A 17861-nucleotide genomic window follows, 5' to 3' on the forward strand; every position below is an offset into this window, starting at 1 on the left:
AATGCAGAAGCAGGACAGACTTGTTTGAGCGCTGACACAGCCTATTCTTAGAACTGTTGTGCGTATGGTTTGATAGCAGACAGAATAGCCCACAAGGACCAAATTTAGTTACAGGAGTCTGAGTGTGTTTCATAGTTTATAAAAGATTGTGATAAATCTTATAATTAATTCAATAAGACATATGTCTGTTTGTTTCTGTGGGAACACATGTGCTGTAAGTACACTAGAGAGGAACTAATGGGGGAATGGACTCTGTGGGACAGGAACAGGATGGAAACTCTCTGTGAAATATCATACAGAAGTTTTCTGGGGCGACATATGAAATCCCCATGCAGCAATTTCAGAAGACATGGTTTAACAAAGAGTATCCATTTCCTTCAACGTTACAAAAATAAAAGTACTAATGATATAAATAAATATAGTTAGGTTTCCAGAGATTAAGCAGCCTGTCAGGAACAAGATGAACCAGAATTTTTCTGGAATCTAGGTGATATTTTTGCCTTTTTTCGATGTCCCTTTGATGTCCGCGGCGGAAGTTGAAAAGACATCTTCTGTTAAAGAAAGTCTCTACACTATACCTGCTCAACACTAAACAGCACACAGCAAACGTTAGAGGCTGAAAACTGGAGCATTTAGCAGCTCAAGGGACTAAGTTTAAGATATTATGAGTTAGGAAAGATAAAAACAGAGCTGAAAGGAGAGCGCTTAAATGATTTTAATTCATTAAGTGACCAGAAACACAAATTAAATTACAAAATTTGCTGTGTCTGCTTGACATGTAAATAGGCAACTGTCAAAAGGTTGTATGTCAGTGTTGTTTCCACAGTTTATTTCTGCTGAACCCAAATGACCTAAAAACGTTATCTTTGGTTTAAATGTGGTTGTTAACATCTACCAATGTGGCCACATGGAAAAATGGTAAATACCAAAATGTAGCACAAGAGAAGAGTCATTTAAGTCACTAAATTGACTCTGTAATGTCTTTTAAAGTCATCTGGCATTAGCCACCATATGCTTGTCATGTTATGAAGTGATGCTGTGGAAAAATCAGTATCATGGCAGTGCACTATTGCTTAAGCAGTTTATAAATATAAATACATGTGTACAATCATAATCTTCTCTTCCTTATTCTTCATTATTTTGGCTTCAGCTCAACGTTGTATATTAAATTATATTGAAATTATATTATAAATTATATTAAAGGACCATCGCCTAAACCTATACAAGTGCTTAAAATAGTTTTATTCAACAAGACTGTCTGGTTTTATCTGACCATCAAAGGATGTATTATTCAGCCAAAGTTACTGACAACAGTCAAATCAATATTTTTATGAAGTATGGCACAGTGTCAGAGGGCTTTAAAGTCCAACAACAGCTCCTAACCTACATCAGACATGTGTTTATGAAAAGTATATAGAAGGTCAAAAGAGACTTCAAATGACAAAAGACAAACACAAAAAAACCCAACATTGGCAAACTTTTTGTGTCAAATCAAATTAAAAAAAAAAAAAAAAATCCAATGTTACCTTAATCCCACAATAAAGAAATGTTATTGCAACTCAGTGATGCAGTGATCATGTGAGATACAAAACAAAAACAAAAACAATACTCCTTTCTATATTTTTATGCAGTGAGTGTAATTATAATAATAATAGTATACCATAGAACCATCCTTAGATACGATTTATCCAAATCTATTTTGACGATGCAACGATGTCAATATCGACCTCGTGGCGCAACGGTAGCGCGTCTGACTCCAGATCAGAAGGTTGCGTGTTCAAATCACGTCGGGGTCACACTTTTTGCGTAACTCATCCAGATTTGTTCCTTAATTGAATAATGACTGAATTGTATTTATTTATAAGGCTACTATGGGTACTTAATAAATCAATGCACAATCACACGGTATGATTTTAAACTGTTTGCAGACTAAATTTTTTTTTATTTTTTTTATTTTTTAAAATGAACATCGTCTTCTGTATGTTATCCCTATAAATCTGAAGCGTATTAATGTAGTGCACTGCAATAAGATTTAATTTCCCAACCTTTTCCTGGAAAAAAAAAAACATATTGATGTTCAATCATCTTAAACATATCTTAAATACTAGAAACATACTAGAACAGAACGGTATCCGAAAGAAAAATCAATCCTCTCTGACTTTAAATAACCAACAAACTAAATATATAAATAAAAACACATTGATTAAGCTATAAATTAAAAAGAAATAAAGAGAAACTCGAGCCAAGTGTTCTCTGAGGAATTGAAATGTTTGGATAATTTGTTAATCTTGTGTAATCTACCGGAATCATCATAGTTTTATTGTAAATAAAATGAAAACTTCCCCCCCCTCGGACCAAAGTGAAGAGAAATGACGTCTGTGTCTGTTCCTGGAAGGGTGTGTCCTGTCGCCATGGAGACGCGTCATTGGGGAACATGGCAGTGTAGCGTGATTGTGGAAATGTTTGTCCTGCCGGAACAAATGGGAAACATCAAAAGTAGTAATGTAGCATCCAGCGTTTCCCGCTTTTCTTTGCCTTTTTGTGGAATGTGCAAATCTATTTCTTCTAAACCACGAAATATAAAGAGGGGTTTGTCTCGAGACTGAAGCAGCTGCCGACACGGCCGCACCTGTTGTGATTAAACGAGGATTTTCAGGTCTCTGTTTTTTTCCATCTGCATACTGCAGAAAGTAAGAGGACCGTTTTTTTTTTAGCCTGCACAAACCTATTTCATCAGTACTGTGTGCCAAGACGTCATCATGCCAGAGGACAAAAGCTGCAAGCTGCTTCAGCCGTCCAGGAGCTCTGACAAGAAAAAGAAGAGGACGCAGAGAGGAAAGAAAGCCACTGCTGCTCAGGAAAATACAGGTAAACAGACTTTTTAGTGTTGGAAGACATTCAGATACTTAAATCAGAAGTACTTAAATCAATAAACAATACATTATTTGTCCAAGTACTAGGTTACGTTCAAAATTGTATGAAAGCATGATCGGTAAAACAATTGCCATAGTAAATGTACTTATATTTCATAAAAGAACAAACTGACTTACTCACGTGGTCTCTGATTAAAACCTAAACTTCTATAAGATCTGTTAATATGTACTCACTATAAGTCAAACCTCAAGACAAACCAGGTTGATATCTGGAAAAATGAAGTCCTTTTGCAGAAAAATGAAGTGCTGGAATACATTTGGTACTCCAGGCTTTGTTGCAGTAAAGTAAATTTAATTATGGTGTCACATTTTTTTTTTTTTTTTTTTTTTATTCAAAGCATATCCTTTAGAAGCAGACCATGAAATGCAATGGTCCTGATGGAGAACACGCAGCCAACAAACACAGAAAGCATCCTGATTCAAAGAAAAGCCTGAAAGCACTAAAACCTCTCCCATAGCGCATATTTATAATTGGTCATGCTGCTGAGTTAAGGAGCACAGACTGAACCAAGGAGTGGAAACACAATCATTGGGACTGACCCTAGTGTATCATTACCTTGACAGTTCAAACAAAGATCACTAAATGTGCACAGTGTAAGCAGTAGTGTAGGATCATGTGGTGCTGGTAGATGATCCCCTACAGGGCTGAATGGTTCATTAGAGAAGAGCACCCCAGTGTTGCCTCACTAGCCTGTTTCTGCTCAAACCAAGCCAATTGCCCTCCAACTCCATAGGGAGTCATTAGTAATGTAAACCTTCAGCTTTGTTTGGTGGTGTGCATGCAGGGATCCATACAAGTTTATGTTGCCTCTCTACAGAGAAAACACAGCCTGCATCTTTGGGTCCTGAGACCTCGCCGGTGTCCCTGCAGCCTCTAAAGCTCAGAGCTTCCAGTAAGAAGGACGGCGAACATCTCTCTGGCATTGGCTGCAGGAGCAAAACACCCCACAAGGATTCGCCGACCCCGCCAACAACGACCCACAAGACCAAAGCTCCCTGGCAGGGGTACGTGACGGAGATCAGTGACCAGGTGAAGGAGAGCCTGAGGTGGGAGGGAGTGCTGATGGACCCCCAGGCTGAGGCGAAGAGGCTGGAGCAGTACAGGGCCAACAGGCGGCAGCGTTACATCGCACACAGAGAGGCTCTGTTCAAAGAAACCCAGGATGCCCTGAGATAGACTTGCTCTAAAGAGAGCAAAAGAGAAAAAGGCTGAATCGGACCAACAAGAGACCGCGACATTACTGCATCTGAGCAGAGCCTGAATTAAAGAAGCAAATGAGAGCCTTATGCTGTTAGTCGTCTGAGGCCTCATATGTTCACAGTTTAGGAAAAATGTTGCCTCAGATAAGATAAGAAGTTTGACCAAAGAGAAACTGAGAATGTTGTAGATTTTAAAGCTCCCAACAGAAATGCCTGGTTTGTGAGGTACTAAATATTTATCCACAGTAACACAGCTGTCACGAGGACAGGAACTCCAGGCTGAATAGGCCTGTTAAAAACTTTAACAGAGGATTTGCTCGGTTTAACTTACAGAATGCTTCTAAATTTTGTAACGCCACCAGAAAAGACCCAACGTTGATCTTTCAGGAATGAAACCCAATCAGGACACCACCACTGAACCCCACTCATATCTGTCAGTGAGGTAGAAGAGGCCATTACTTTTTACCCTACTACGGTGTAAGAATGTTAAAATATAGAAATATAGGATACGTACGTACGTCTGTGTGTGGACTTGTTAAACTACGAACAACAAAATGTGTTTAAAAGCCCAAGCTGTTGAGCATATTGCTGAATTGGAGGGACCAGTAATCTAATATGCAAAATCCTGAACTCATTATTTTTGTATTTCTTACCTCTCTACATAAAGGCAAAATATAAAAGCTACGTCTCTGAAAAGATTAAAGTCCTGCATGCAGTCTGACCTCCTAACTAACATTTAACAGAGGTGTGTTAACACTATTTCATTGTGAAGTTTTAATATCATTACCACGATAATGCTGATGTAGTCGGCCCCTTTACTCCTGCTTTGGTATGTTTTATGGCTGTATGGCAAATGTAGTGAAAGAAAACCTAAAATGTTTTTTGTTTTTTTTAAAGTCTGAGTTAGCGAGTAACAGAATTATGTTCCTTTTTTTGTCACTACAGAGCTGAATTTCTAAAGAGAGAGAGGTTATTTGTGGCTGATTGTTCCCTGGTCCATGCTCAAGCAAATTATAGTCCCACTACCACTGGTGGACGGTAGATGGCAGAAGAGTCCTTCACTCTCTGAGTGAATCAGGTGCTCCAACACTGACGAGTCAGTAACAGAGACAGTAGTGTTGTGCCTGAGATTTTTTTTTTTTATGCATAAACAAGGTGAAACACAAAGTGACAAACAGTTTAAATAACGTCAGGCATCACTTTGCATTGATGACGATATTCAGCATTGTAACTTCTTTATCTCACATGAGGCAAAGTCAATCTTTCACATGTTCCTCCGGAGAACAAATCTGATATTTCTCTAACCTCAGAATGAATTAAATGACTGTGACAATACCCTGGTTCTAACTGAGGCGTAAAGCTGTCCTTGATAGATACATTTTAAGATTGTACAACACTGTAAAGAGAGATGGGAGGTTGCAGGACTACTGGTTTTTAATTTGCTCTAGTTGCCCAAAGAGTCTTGTTTTCTTATTTTTGGCCATTAACGATTTCTTAAATGATTATGTGGAAAATATCTTATATTACAATATGTATCCATACTGTGCTAAATAAAAGAAATAAAAGGATTGATCCATGTCTCCCATCCATGTTAAAATGGTGTGGAACGATTCAAATTGAAATGCTGAAAGTAATTCAAATCATGTTCAATTTGCCCTGTGCAAAGAAAAAATTTGTCATGTTTGTCAAAAAAAAGAAAGTTAAAATATTCTTTTACATACAACATCAGTACAGAAAATAAGCCATTAGCACCGTCAAACCTACAATATCTAAAGTGGTACTGGCCTTGAAAGGTCCTGGATGCAGTGACCTGAGGCGTGTTGTTGGGGGTGAAGTGAAGAATAAAAGCCGAGGTGGGAAGTAAAGACGGCTATAAACCAGCAAAGAGACTGAGGTGGGAATAGAGAAAGACGCAGCACTTCTTTTGTCAAGGTTTTGTCACGGTGGCTTTGTTTGCTGTTTGCTGAAGGTCTATTGTTCCCTGTTGATGTGTTTTGTGACTGTTGCCTGTTTCAGCATCTCTGTTTAAAAGAGCTGAACACCCCCTCTGTTCTCCTAATCCCCCCTCCGACACGCCGGCCGGACTACGTACACGGCCGCAGTGGGCATCAAGGTCACTTGTGGTTTTTGCAGCATCCAGGTCCGAGTAAAAGGCAGCAAACACCGCCCTTTAAAATATTAACAGCAGAGAACGTACCGAGGCATCTTAGATGTGATGCCTGTGGTTAGTGTAACACTCCTCGAGACACGAATCCATGAAATTAAAAAACAAATCTGTTGAAATAATGGCAAATATTAGGATTAAAAATTAAGTCCCAAAAGCTACATCCATTTGAGGTATCTGTTGTTGACACGGTGGACTCCCCTCTCACAGGAACAGTGACTGCATGACGTACAGTTTAAATCCAAAACTTCTTCACTGCCTGTACCAGAACACCGAACCGTAAGTACAACCTTCACTGTGTTTGGTGCTCTTTGACCCAAACCGAATGAAGTCTGTCTCTTCTGACTGAAACATTTAAATCCAGGTCTTTGATCCTTGGTGGGAGCTGTGGTGCGGAAGAAGGCCGATGGAGGAGTTTCTGGCTGTGTGGAAACATTGTAGAGGTGAATGAAGGAAAGCGCCGATCATGACAGCTGCAGCCAGCTCAGGTCATCTGATCTGTCGGGGAGGAGAATGACAAAACATGTGGATTTACACCCATTAATGCGTCTTTAATGTTACCAGTTTGCCCCCCCTAATATTAGCCACATTAGCATAACATTCATCTGGAGTTGTGTTTCTGGCCACCTGGTTAATCTAACTAAAAAAAACATGTTCACTTTTAGCTGTTTTTGGTCTCTGCCAACTCCTGGAGGAAATATCTGGCTCCACAGCTGCTACATTTAGCCCACTATATTCACCAGCTACTCAAAACATTGGTTGTTATTAAGTTCTGAAAGCTAAAGATTCAGTGTTTTCACATTGTTAGTTTTAACAAATAAAATGTGCCTATTAATGTGGAATAACCATAGACTGTATAGAGCAATGGTGTTATTATAATAAAATAGGAATTATAGCCGCTTTAACAACACTTATAGCTTATGAAGGTATTTACAGAATCCGCAAAGCCTTTTCTATGTTGTACGACACATTTTTATTTTTATTATTATTATTTTTTTAGAATAACAAATTCCAGTACGTTGCCGTTTGAGTTAAATGATGCAATCAAAGTGCGTCCGTTATCGTGAGAAAACGGGAAAGACACAGGTGTGCGATATGAGGACGTGGAGAAGAAATTGTTTTATCTGATGCTTGCTATAAGTTTGCCATCAATACGTTTTGTCGCTTTAGTTTTAATAAAGTTACTGAAAACTTATTTAGAGGTTCTTTTAAGTTACGTACCGCGGTTTGGAATCCATCTTTTATGTTTTGCTGGCAGCATCATGTCCCCGCCCTCCCGTCGCGTTGAGCAATTTGATTCACTCAATCTACTGAATCCCAACCATGGACGGTATAAAAACATCCCGTCCCAGCAAGTAAGTGATGCTTTGTAGTTTATGTGGATATTATTATTAAGGTCCGTCACTAATAAGGCTTCAATCAGCTGATAGCCATGACATCCACTGGATCAAAACAGGCTATATTCAGATTGGTGCATACTTCTTTCCCAATTATTATTATTAATTTTTTTTAATGATGGTGTATGTATATTTATATTATCTATTCATATATTGATTTTGCCATTTGTGTTAAAAAAAAAAAAGGGCATATATTTCTGGCTGCCTGGATATAGTTGTAAAAAAAAAAAAAAAAAAAAAAAAAAAGGTCCTACAACACAGGATATTTTTTCCTCCAGTTGGTTATAAAAGTCTTTGAAGTTCACAGTAAAAGTTGGTCAATGCTTGAAAAGAAGTGGTTCATATGGCGTGCTGCATGACCACATTAGAAATCACAATGATGTGTATATATATGTGACCATAAAAGCCACACCTGAAGGCAAAATTAAAAGCTACTCTTCACAGAGAGGGAGGAGATCTTTGTTGTTGTTTATCAAATGAGTAAAAGAGATCTTGAGAGATGATTTCAAATCTCAACCTTTACTGAAGCTGGTCAGTTACAGCGTGAAGTGGAAGTGAATGTTGGATAGCTGTGTTTTAAAAGTTACCGAGACTGTTGGACGAAGAGCCAAAGTCAAAAAGAGACGCAGCTTAAGGTTGGTTTTCCAACCTGTCTGACCATCTGACTGCTGCCTGAAATGTTGTTATACATCCTCCTGGGCTTTTCAAAGAAAGCCAGCTAATTATTTTTTGTTCACTCTGAAGCTCAGCTCTGTGACTCGCATGTAATGAGAAATAGACGCAAGGCACAGACGGCATCAAACATTTGGTTACTGACTGTCAAGCGTCCTGTTTTTCTTTCTGTATGTTTTGCAAAGATTTTGTTTAGTGATGTTGAAGAAAACTGTCTGATAAGACTCTAAATATGTGACAAGAAGCAACAGGGGTTTGTGGGAAATGTTGTCCTCTAAAGGTATTAAAATGTTTCTGCGGGATGTTGCGTTAATCAGCCAACCTTCATGTAGTAATCTTTGTAGTACAAATATGACTTTATCATTTGTGTTAACTATGAGTCATTGTAGTTGGCAACTTACTGAGCTTCTTTCTTTGTGATTACTTTTCCTGCTACGAGTCTCTCAGCTACTGCAGACACTGCTGGATCGTAGTTGAGGCCCGCTGCTGCTTTGACCTCATCATTCCTGCAGAAAGAAAACAAAACAAAAATATATGAACATGCGTATTTGGACATTTATTTAAAGGGGTTCCATTTTTCTGATTACGGATGTTTATTGTTTTCAACAGCGGACGTCCTTCTCGACTTACTTGATGTACAGAGCCAAGAACTTCATGTCCTCAAAGGTTCCTTTCATAACAATCTCAGTGTAGCCCTCCCCGTAGCCTGAACACAACCGCAGTAAACACGTCACTCACGTTTAATAAAGCGGGTAAATCAGAAATCAGTCAGTTCATATATTTTGTAAACCAAGAGTTACTGAACAGCAGAAGAAACAGTTCAGGTGGCAGAGCTACCGACCTAAATACTAGCTACACTCAACTGTGTGTGTGTGTGTGTGTGAACCCACCTGTATATCGGATGGTTTTACCCAGTAGGACGGTCCAGTAGAAAGGAACTGAGTTGAGTTCAGTTGTTTTGTCCAGCATGTTCAACGCTACGATTCTCCCTTTACAGCAATAAGAAACAAAACATTTACACTTTAACTGCAAATACAACTAACGTAAAATTAAAATGGAGAAAAAAAGACCGTGAGGATTCAGCATTGTATTTACTAGTATGCCTGTAAATGCTGTCAGAGAAAGATGTGAGATAGTTGCCTGCCGTAATCATATTTGTCTTTAAATGCATGTAGAAATAGTTTATTGAAATCCTAAACAAACTCGGTTGAAATAAGTATCGTTCAACTTGGTAAAGATTACATAAAGAAAAATAAGCTTTTGTGTTATATTGTTTTTTTTTCTCCAGGTAGTTTAGGTGCCGATTGCGCAAAGATATTTTACACAGAGCCGTGGTGTTAGAAGAGTTGTTTTGCTTTAGGATGAGAGATGAGTGGTTTCAAAAGGTTGCTCGGAGTTTTACAGCCTGAAGGAAATATACAGTAGTCGGGGATCGAAACAACTTTGTGCAACAGATCATTTTGGACGTAAATCTGAAGTCGTATTAGTTTTCTCTCTGACCCAGTTTCTCTTTTGTGATTTCGTTCCTACATTTATGTTGTTACCACGTTACCGTGTGCCTGTGCCATCTGCCAGTGTCCGATGTTGACCAGCCGGTCTTGGGCCATCGCCAGAGGAAATTTGACCACGTCGCCCCCACAGAACACACCGGGGACGTTGGTCTGCATGTACTGCCGGAGGGAGATACAGTTGCATTTGAAAGCCGTGCTCTCCGAGTGGAGACACTTCTCCGCTTATTTCACGTGTATGGCTGCTTTAAACCAAGCGAACCCAGCTGCTCCTGCAGGAGCTTGAAATGGCTCCGAGTTCGTAGGAGATGTTACCGCAGCTCGCATAAAGGAACAATCTCCAAACATACGCGATGTGTTATGTGTTGAGAATGAAAGCACAGCATGAGACGTGGGTAATCAAGTGAACAACACACTAACTGACCTTATCGACTGTTACAAAGTTTTTGGAGTCCATCCGTATTTTACTGCCCAGCAGGAACTCTGAGTTTGGGATGATGCCTGGTGGAGGAACGGAGACGGAGAACAAGCAGCTCAGCAGGTTTTGTTGAGATACTTTTTGGTGTTGTTGAGCCATTTTTCTCATCTCTGTCGCCGCTCTCAAATATAATAATAAATAAATATAATGTAATTCAATTCTAAGAAACCTGGGGAATATAATTCTCTTTCTAGTGGACAGTTTGGAAAGAAGACTAATGCCTCTCCTGTATCTGTTTCCCAAATATGAAGCTACAGCCTATTTGCTTAGCCAGCTGTATGTGCAGCCATGCTGCCAGATAGTGTCAGATTTTGAATATTCATATTTACTGTATTAAGTTTTGGAAATTGTTTTAAGATACAGCACAATGTTATATGATGCTCCAAAGAATCAATAATCAACATGGCAAGCACATTACTGTACATCAGTTTAATGTTATGATCTTTGAGGAAAACTGTTTGGCATTTCCTGGCAGTAAAAGTGAAACATTATCTTTGCTCCATTGTCATTTAGGACCAAATAACTAAACAAATATATTTAATTTACTATGAAATCTGTTCAGCATTCTGTACAGGTTATCAAAAGGTTTTTGCGCTGATTATACACGCAATGATAGACTTACCAATCCCAACAATAAAAACATCAGCTGGGATAACTTTTCCACTTTTAAGCACAACCTCCTTCACCTTGGAAAAAGAAAAGACAGGAAGAACGGAGTGTTCATATTTTCATATTGCGCACAAAATGTCACTCCCTGTTCACTGATGTATTTGCGCTGATGAAACAAACATCACTTTACCTTGCCATTCACACCTTTGACCTCTGTCACGTTGTCATTCATGTAGAATTTCACATCTTTCTCAGACAGCATCTGCGGGAACAACTGAGTTTAAAACACAAGTAACTGGATAGAAAAGTAATGTGAGGAATCTGAGGACACTACAGGTTTCTCTCTCTCTGTGTTTCTTACCATCATGGTGAATTTACCGATTTCAGGGCCCAGTGTGTTTTGGTACGGCAGCTCGCTGCTACCGATCACTGTGACGCTGGAGGCTTTGTCTATAAAATAAGATGCAACTTCCATACCTGGAAAACAACGTCAGTGTAGATGCTGTAAAAGGGGATCAGGAAGTAAAGAATATGGAAATAAAAAAAACAACTTTAAATATATAATAACTAGAACTGTATGGAACCCTGAAACTGACCAAAGGTATTCAAATGTTATTAGACAAATACAAATTAAATAGATGATTAAAACAGAGTGCACAAAGAAATATAAACATTACAAAAAAGTCCCTCAGGAATATGTTTTAATTTTAGATTTTATTATTTATTTTTGTGTAATTTTGATCTAATTATTGCCCTAGACTTACATGGATATTATACAAGCATTAGGAGATAATATGTGGTGAAAATAGTGAATAAATACGTGATGAACTTATGGGACCAAAAAGTAGGAAAAAAACACTTGGACGTTGAAAAATTATATGAGCTGGTGACAGATTTAAAGAAGAAAAATTACTTGTTTAAACTCATTTAAAAAAAACAAAAAAAACTTGTTAGAGATAAAATGAACAGCATAATGTGTTATATTTCTTAGTTTTTTTTTTTTTTATTGGAAATATTTAGAAAACAGCATTATTTATTTATATAATCAGATATTTTTTAATCTCATCTTATCCCCTTTTTTCTTTTTAAAGTTTTGGGCCTCCATAAAACTGATGAATGAAAAAAATAGGAATACATTTTTTGTTTGTTTTATCGACATTTCCCAATAACATAAATCACTGCTGTCATGTCACACAAATGTAAAAACGTGCACATTTTTTGCATGCTGCAAACACAATACCAACAAAAGAGGTTCCCACGAGGACCACATTGCAGCCCAGACAGGCTGCGTGGATTTTGCGGGCGTCCTCCGGTGTCTCCAGCATCATCACGTTTTCCAGCTTCATGCCAGGAACATTCAGACCTTTTGCTCTGAAGGACAGGTCATGAATCTGTTCATATGACTGCTTGTCTCATACGAAGTAACAGTTATCACATCCGCTGTTGGACGTGTTGTTGTTGAATATAATTTTTCAGCACTTACAAAAAAAAAAAAAAAAATGTTCAGAGGATTTTTGTGAGCCCAGTTTCCAGATAACAACTAATCTGATAAATTGAGGTTTTTGAAGAGCATTTTAGACGAATGCTGTTTACATCAAACAAATTTATATCCAACATCACTTCACAAAGAACATCAGTGTTTGTGATTAACGACTTCAAATTGAACCAGAACAATAAAATCCTGATTTGAACTTGTAGTGTTCAACCTCCGGAGCTCCTTAAGATGCTCTTCGTCGCATAAAATAGAAAGTTTGCACGAGTTCATCAGTTCTAAGAGCGTCTTCACTTGGGACCTTTTTTTTTTACAAACTTCTCTTTAGCCATAGAAGTGTTGTGAGATTTTATTTATGGGTAACTTGGCCTCAAGATGTTTTTTTTTTTTGTTGAAAATGAGACACTGGCCTCCGGTCAAGTGCAACTTGAGGTCAGTTTATGATTTCTGTCTCTGCATGTTGCGCAGCCTTTTTTTAAATTTTATTTTTACTCTTTCATGCTCTTCAGCTGCGCAGAATAAACAAAGGAGCTCTTATTCTTGCTATAAGGAGGTTTACATCATACTTTTATGGCACACTTGTGTGGAATGTGTACACATTTACATTCCTCTTATAGTGATATGTTTAGATGTATTTGCAATTTTACTTTTGGTATGCGTCCTTGTGTATCAGAGATTAAAACAGAGTTGTCCAAAGGCACAAGTGAGCCAAGAAGCTGCTAAGAGCCTTTTAGCCACAAGGGGGCACCCAAACAAATTGTAAATGTGTGACCTTTTTAATTGACTGTTTATAGTTTTGTCATTAAAATATTAGAATTAAAAATGAGCTCCTTGATTTTTGTTTAAATCCCTCCAAATGAAAGGATTTAGCCTCCCCAAGATGACATAACAGATTTGGGGAATTTAAAACATCATGAATGGGGCAATCACAAAATTAATAGTTTCTTGATAGTCATAATGTACTATCTTTTAAGTACTTGCTCATTGCATACTTTCTAGACAAACAACACTGCCAGGTAACAGCTACCAGGTACATATCTGGCTTCTCATTTTTTACATTACGACTTTCATTAGGTTAGATTTTATTGGAATGTACCTTTATACTGTTGAGGGATGAGCAGTGGCTGCATGGAGCCCCAAAAAAGCTTGGGCTGGCCCTGGCTTCAAATATATTGTGTGTGTGTGTGTGTGTGTGTGTGTGTGTGTGTGTGTGTGTGTGTGTGTGTGTGTGTGTGTGTGTGTGTGTGTGTGTGTGTGTGTGTGTGTGTGTGTGGGAGAATCTGTCTGTACCTGCAGCCTGTTGAGATGAGCAGCTGGTCATAGTTCTGGACTGAACCGTCATCAAATGAGACTGTCTTCTTGTCTGTATCCACTGAAAGGGCCTGTAAACACGGCAGTAGCTTCAGTGTGGCCTTTAACATGGAGGCATTATGAATCTATCCACGCTCAGGTCTTAATATGTTCACTTCTTAGACAGCAGATCAGTCCCGGGATGAGATGAACGTGTCATTTGTTAGTACAGACAGCACTCTACATTAGACAAAACTAAACGGCAGCGTCGCATATATGATGTTGTCGAAAGAACTCACTTCTTTCTTGAGCCACATCTCAATGTCGTACTGATGGAAAAACTCCATCCTCCGCAGCAGAATACTGTCATTCTCCACATTCATCACCTGGAAGATGGGAGCAGAGTGTGTGTGTGTGTGTGTGTGTGTGTGTGTGTGTGTGTGTGTGTGTGTGTGTGTGTGTGTGTGTGTGTGTGTGTGTGTGTGTGTGTGTGTGTGTGTGTGTGTGTGTGTGTGTTTTTCAGTGAGGGTAGTGAATTAAAAGGCACACATCAATCTCTAAAATGTTTTTTGTTTGCGTATATCAATGACTCTGCAGCACCTTGCTCAGTCGGGTTTTGTCATAAGGTAAAAGGTCATCTCTTGTGACCATTATGATTTTGCCGCCAAAGTTTTCCTGCCGCAGAGTCTCGGCGCAGATCAGTGACGCAGCTCCTGCGCTTACAGAGAGTCAACACACAGTCACACACACTGAGGGAGCAAGTTAGGACCAACTACTGTTGCTTTACTTTTATTTTTTTTTATCTAACACCTGAAATCATCACACAATGTACACAGCAACCTACACAGTATTGAAGCACTGTTTTGTTTTGCTTTGTTTCAGCTTTAATTAACTCTAGTTAATTAGCTTTAGCACCCATATACATACAGTATGTATACAAAGACATGCAGAGTGGTTGACACTCACCTCCACCCAGCAGCAGAACAATGTGATTAACTCCTGGGATTGCAGCTCCCATACTCTTCAGTCTTTTTTCCTGCTTGAGAGTCTGAATCATGTATAAAACACACCATCTCATAAACTCGTCAACAGGAAGAATTACTGATATTTACAAATGAAAATGGCACACAGGATATATTTTTAGTTATCAACAATAAATCTCACTCACACTATCCCTGAATGTATTTTGTGTTACTGAGTTTCCTTACATTACTACAGTGAAATTTAACTTGATTTACATTCCAGCTGGCGGCTATTTAAACAACTGTCTTGTGCTCTTTATTGTTGCATAATTTTTTTTTTTTTTTTTTTTACTGTTTCAGTAACCCTCCAGTTTAACTGTTAATTAAGTCAATGAATGAATATTAACTGCCTCAACACAGTCATGGTACACACACAGATGTTTCCACATATTTTGCGTCATTATACCTCGTCTCGGGACTGAACTGAGTGATGATGTGAGACAGGACATGAAGACATAACATCAACTGAAAAAGTGTAGTTAACCCACTTACCTTTTTCTGTACGGACACATACACTTTGCTGTTTTCAATTTTGACCTTCAAAAGAGCAAAAGACCAATTGAAATGACCGCAAATGTCCGCATCAGCTAAACGTCAGTGTCTCTCTCTGGTTTGTACCTTGTGGCAAGGTAAACAGTCCATGCCGGGGAACTCCTCCAGATCTCCTGTATGGACGTTGAAACAGGCGCCGTGCCACGGGCAGCGCACTCTGTTGCCTGAAATGATCCCTGAACACAACACAACACAACACAACACAACACAACACAACACAACACAACACAACACAACACAACACAACACAACACAACACAACACAACACAACACAACACAACACAACACAACACAACACAACACAACACTCGTCAATTACATACTTGGTGTTTGTGTTGATGTGCAGCACAAACACAAAGGTAGAGAAAAATGAATACAAACATTTAAACTGCGGAACATATGAAACACAAATTACTCTCACATTTACTATTGTACTATGATTTTAAAGTAGAGTCACTCTGTTTGTTTAAAAGCCACTTTTTTCTGCCCACAGAGAAGACAAACACACAGAAAACATACATAGTAAAACACGTATCCCCGTATGTATCGCATTATTCTGACCTTTTGAGGTCTGTGTGCCTCTTTAGTTATTCGCCTGACTTCAATGATGTACAGTGTATTATAGTATTTATTTCATAATCTATGTTGTCTCTTCAGTTATTGTACAGCGGTTTAGCCTTTAATTGCATTGTTTGCTATTTACCTAGCTCAGGTTTTTTTTTTTTTTTATGAATCGTGTGAAATGGCCGTTGTAACACTGTGATTCCTCTTTGATAATTAAGTACTCTGTCTATATAGGAATGTGAATCAGAGTGTGTTTACCCTGTTTTATGTTCACACGTGCTGGCATTGTACCTTTGCTGAGCGGAGCGCCGTAGTGAGTACACTGGTTACCAATGGCACTGTATTTTCCCTCACAGTGTATCAGCAGCACGCTGTGATGTCCAACTTCGACCTCCATCATCCTGAGACAAACAAAGGGATATTTATTTCTATGGAATTACATTCAAAAATATGAGCTTGAAAAGAGATTTTCCTATTTATGTTTGTAATTCAGGCTCGTACTCATAAACTCTGTGATGGAAGTTTGTGCTTTTAGGTCAATTTTAGGCCTGCAAGCATCAGGTCAATAGGGATGTTAATCTCAGTCTGCCAGTCCGCCACTTTGGTCCAGACTGAAAACTAACCATGAAATTTCATCCTGCTTCAAACTTCATTTTTTCCGATACCTTTGACCAAAATATCTACAAAACTCAGCTGCACTTTATGTTTAGAGCTAATTAGTAAATTGTGCATGGCTGGCAGGCTGAACTACAGTGAACATGCTAAACATCAGCGAGCACATGTTTAGGTTAGCTGCACAGAACTGCAAGCATGACTAAAAACTAAAATGATAAATGGTCCTTAACCTTTTAAATGCTTTGATATCAATTGATAGTATTGTTGTAGAAATTAAAACAGCTTTTTATATTAAGTCTATTACAAACTCTTTGTTTGTAATAGAGGACAGGCTTTGTTACATTTGTTGATTAATGCTTCATGAATAGCTCTGTATCAGTTTTAGGTTATGATGAATAAAGAAAGAGGTCTAGGTTGCCAGGTTGTGAACATGCCTCCCTCCCCTCCTTACTGTCCATCCTGCAGGTCTGACTCCAGACACACCACCTGTGTCAGCTCCTCTGATGTGTCTTCTGGATCAGAGTCCAGAAACTCATGACGGGCTGAATAAAAAAAATGTCCAAAGCGGTTAAACAAACTACATCAATTAAATCAAACTCCTCAGAAAGAGATCCGTACTTTCATTTCAGACATTTAAACAAACTTGGCGCTTCGATCAATAACCGTCCGACTCTTCTGTTTAACTCCTGAATCAATAAAGATAGAAGCAGGTTACTCACTTGGTTTGGTCCCAGACATGCTTTTGATTCGACTGTAATCACACAGATTCACAGACCCCCTCCAGGAACATCAAAGGTCAGTCAGATGCTCAGCTGGAAGCAGTTTAAGCCGTAGTCTGAGGTCACTTCGTTTTCTGCTCAGCAGCTGAATGATGATGGTCCGTTTCCACAGCAACCGATCCATCCCCAACCCGCAACCCTCGATCCGGAGGTTGTGAAAAGTGCACAATTTGGGTCCGATGCAAAATCACCCAAAAAGCAACATTTGTGACTCCAGAGAATGAACACTTTTGGTACTGTGGCTGCTCATGTTCAGCCCCGTCATTGTTCTGTGGTCTTTTGTTTTTCACAACAGCAGCATAGAGAAAGGCTGACAAGGCTGAACGCTGAATGGACGGGCGACAAAGCATCACTTACAAAACCTGAGGTAGCTACTATCATTCATATGTCGATTTTAAATTTCAGCACTGCAAAGCCCAAGGACTGAAAATGATGGAGACAAAAAACCTCTTAATGTGTGATGTGCCGGGCTGTGGTGAAAAAAGTACTCACGTTTTTAAAAGTAGAAATACCACAGTGTAGAAATACTCAACCAATTAAGTACTGTATTTATAACAAATCTGAGATACTTACATTTTGGTGAGT

At 38.8% G+C, this 17861-nt stretch overlaps 2 protein-coding genes and 1 non-coding gene across 6 annotated transcripts; 2 read left to right on the forward strand and 1 right to left on the reverse strand.

Annotated features, from left to right (window-relative positions):
• The first annotated feature begins 1724 nt into the window (after window positions 1-1724).
• Window positions 1725-1796, forward strand: trnaw-cca (transfer RNA tryptophan (anticodon CCA)). The gene has a single exon. It is a non-coding gene; the product is annotated as a tRNA-Trp (tRNA).
• Window positions 1797-2712: 916 nt separating this feature from the next.
• On the forward strand, window positions 2713-7814 carry liat1 (ligand of ATE1). Of its 4 annotated transcripts, XR_011311878.1 has the most exons (4): window positions 2713-2868; window positions 3752-3963; window positions 6508-6576; window positions 6662-7814. XR_011311878.1 is itself a non-coding variant. In XM_069719504.1 (2 exons), exons 1-2 carry the CDS (start codon window positions 2760-2762, stop codon window positions 4108-4110), a joined length of 468 nt encoding a protein of 155 aa, XP_069575605.1. In that variant the 5' UTR covers window positions 2713-2759; the 3' UTR covers window positions 4111-7814. The 4 variants fall into 4 exon arrangements, 1 of the variants encoding a protein (XP_069575605.1); XR_011311875.1 differs by having other exon boundaries at window positions 3752-6576; XR_011311877.1 differs by lacking the exon at window positions 6662-7814 and having other exon boundaries at window positions 3752-4358; window positions 6508-6518.
• aifm5 (apoptosis inducing factor mitochondria associated 5) lies at window positions 6581-16283 on the reverse strand. The gene is made up of 17 exons (XM_069719488.1): window positions 16174-16283; window positions 15384-15493; window positions 15258-15302; window positions 14710-14791; window positions 14344-14456; window positions 14043-14129; window positions 13744-13835; window positions 12202-12332; window positions 11323-11438; window positions 11152-11223; window positions 10975-11038; window positions 10299-10375; window positions 9919-10036; window positions 9257-9355; window positions 8997-9072; window positions 8768-8872; window positions 6581-6795 (listed from the first exon to the last, which is right to left on the reverse strand). Exons 1-17 carry the CDS (start codon window positions 16280-16282, stop codon window positions 6762-6764), a joined length of 1530 nt encoding a protein of 509 aa, XP_069575589.1. The 5' UTR covers window position 16283; the 3' UTR covers window positions 6581-6761.
• Window positions 16284-17861: the final 1578 nt, after the last annotated feature.

Source organism: Brachyistius frenatus, unplaced genomic scaffold (assembly GCF_029030835.1).
Source record: "Brachyistius frenatus isolate BFR_SWC_R1_liver_20210118 unplaced genomic scaffold, ASM2903083v1 Contig_5, whole genome shotgun sequence".
Taxonomy (NCBI): Eukaryota; Metazoa; Chordata; class Actinopteri; family Embiotocidae; genus Brachyistius; species Brachyistius frenatus.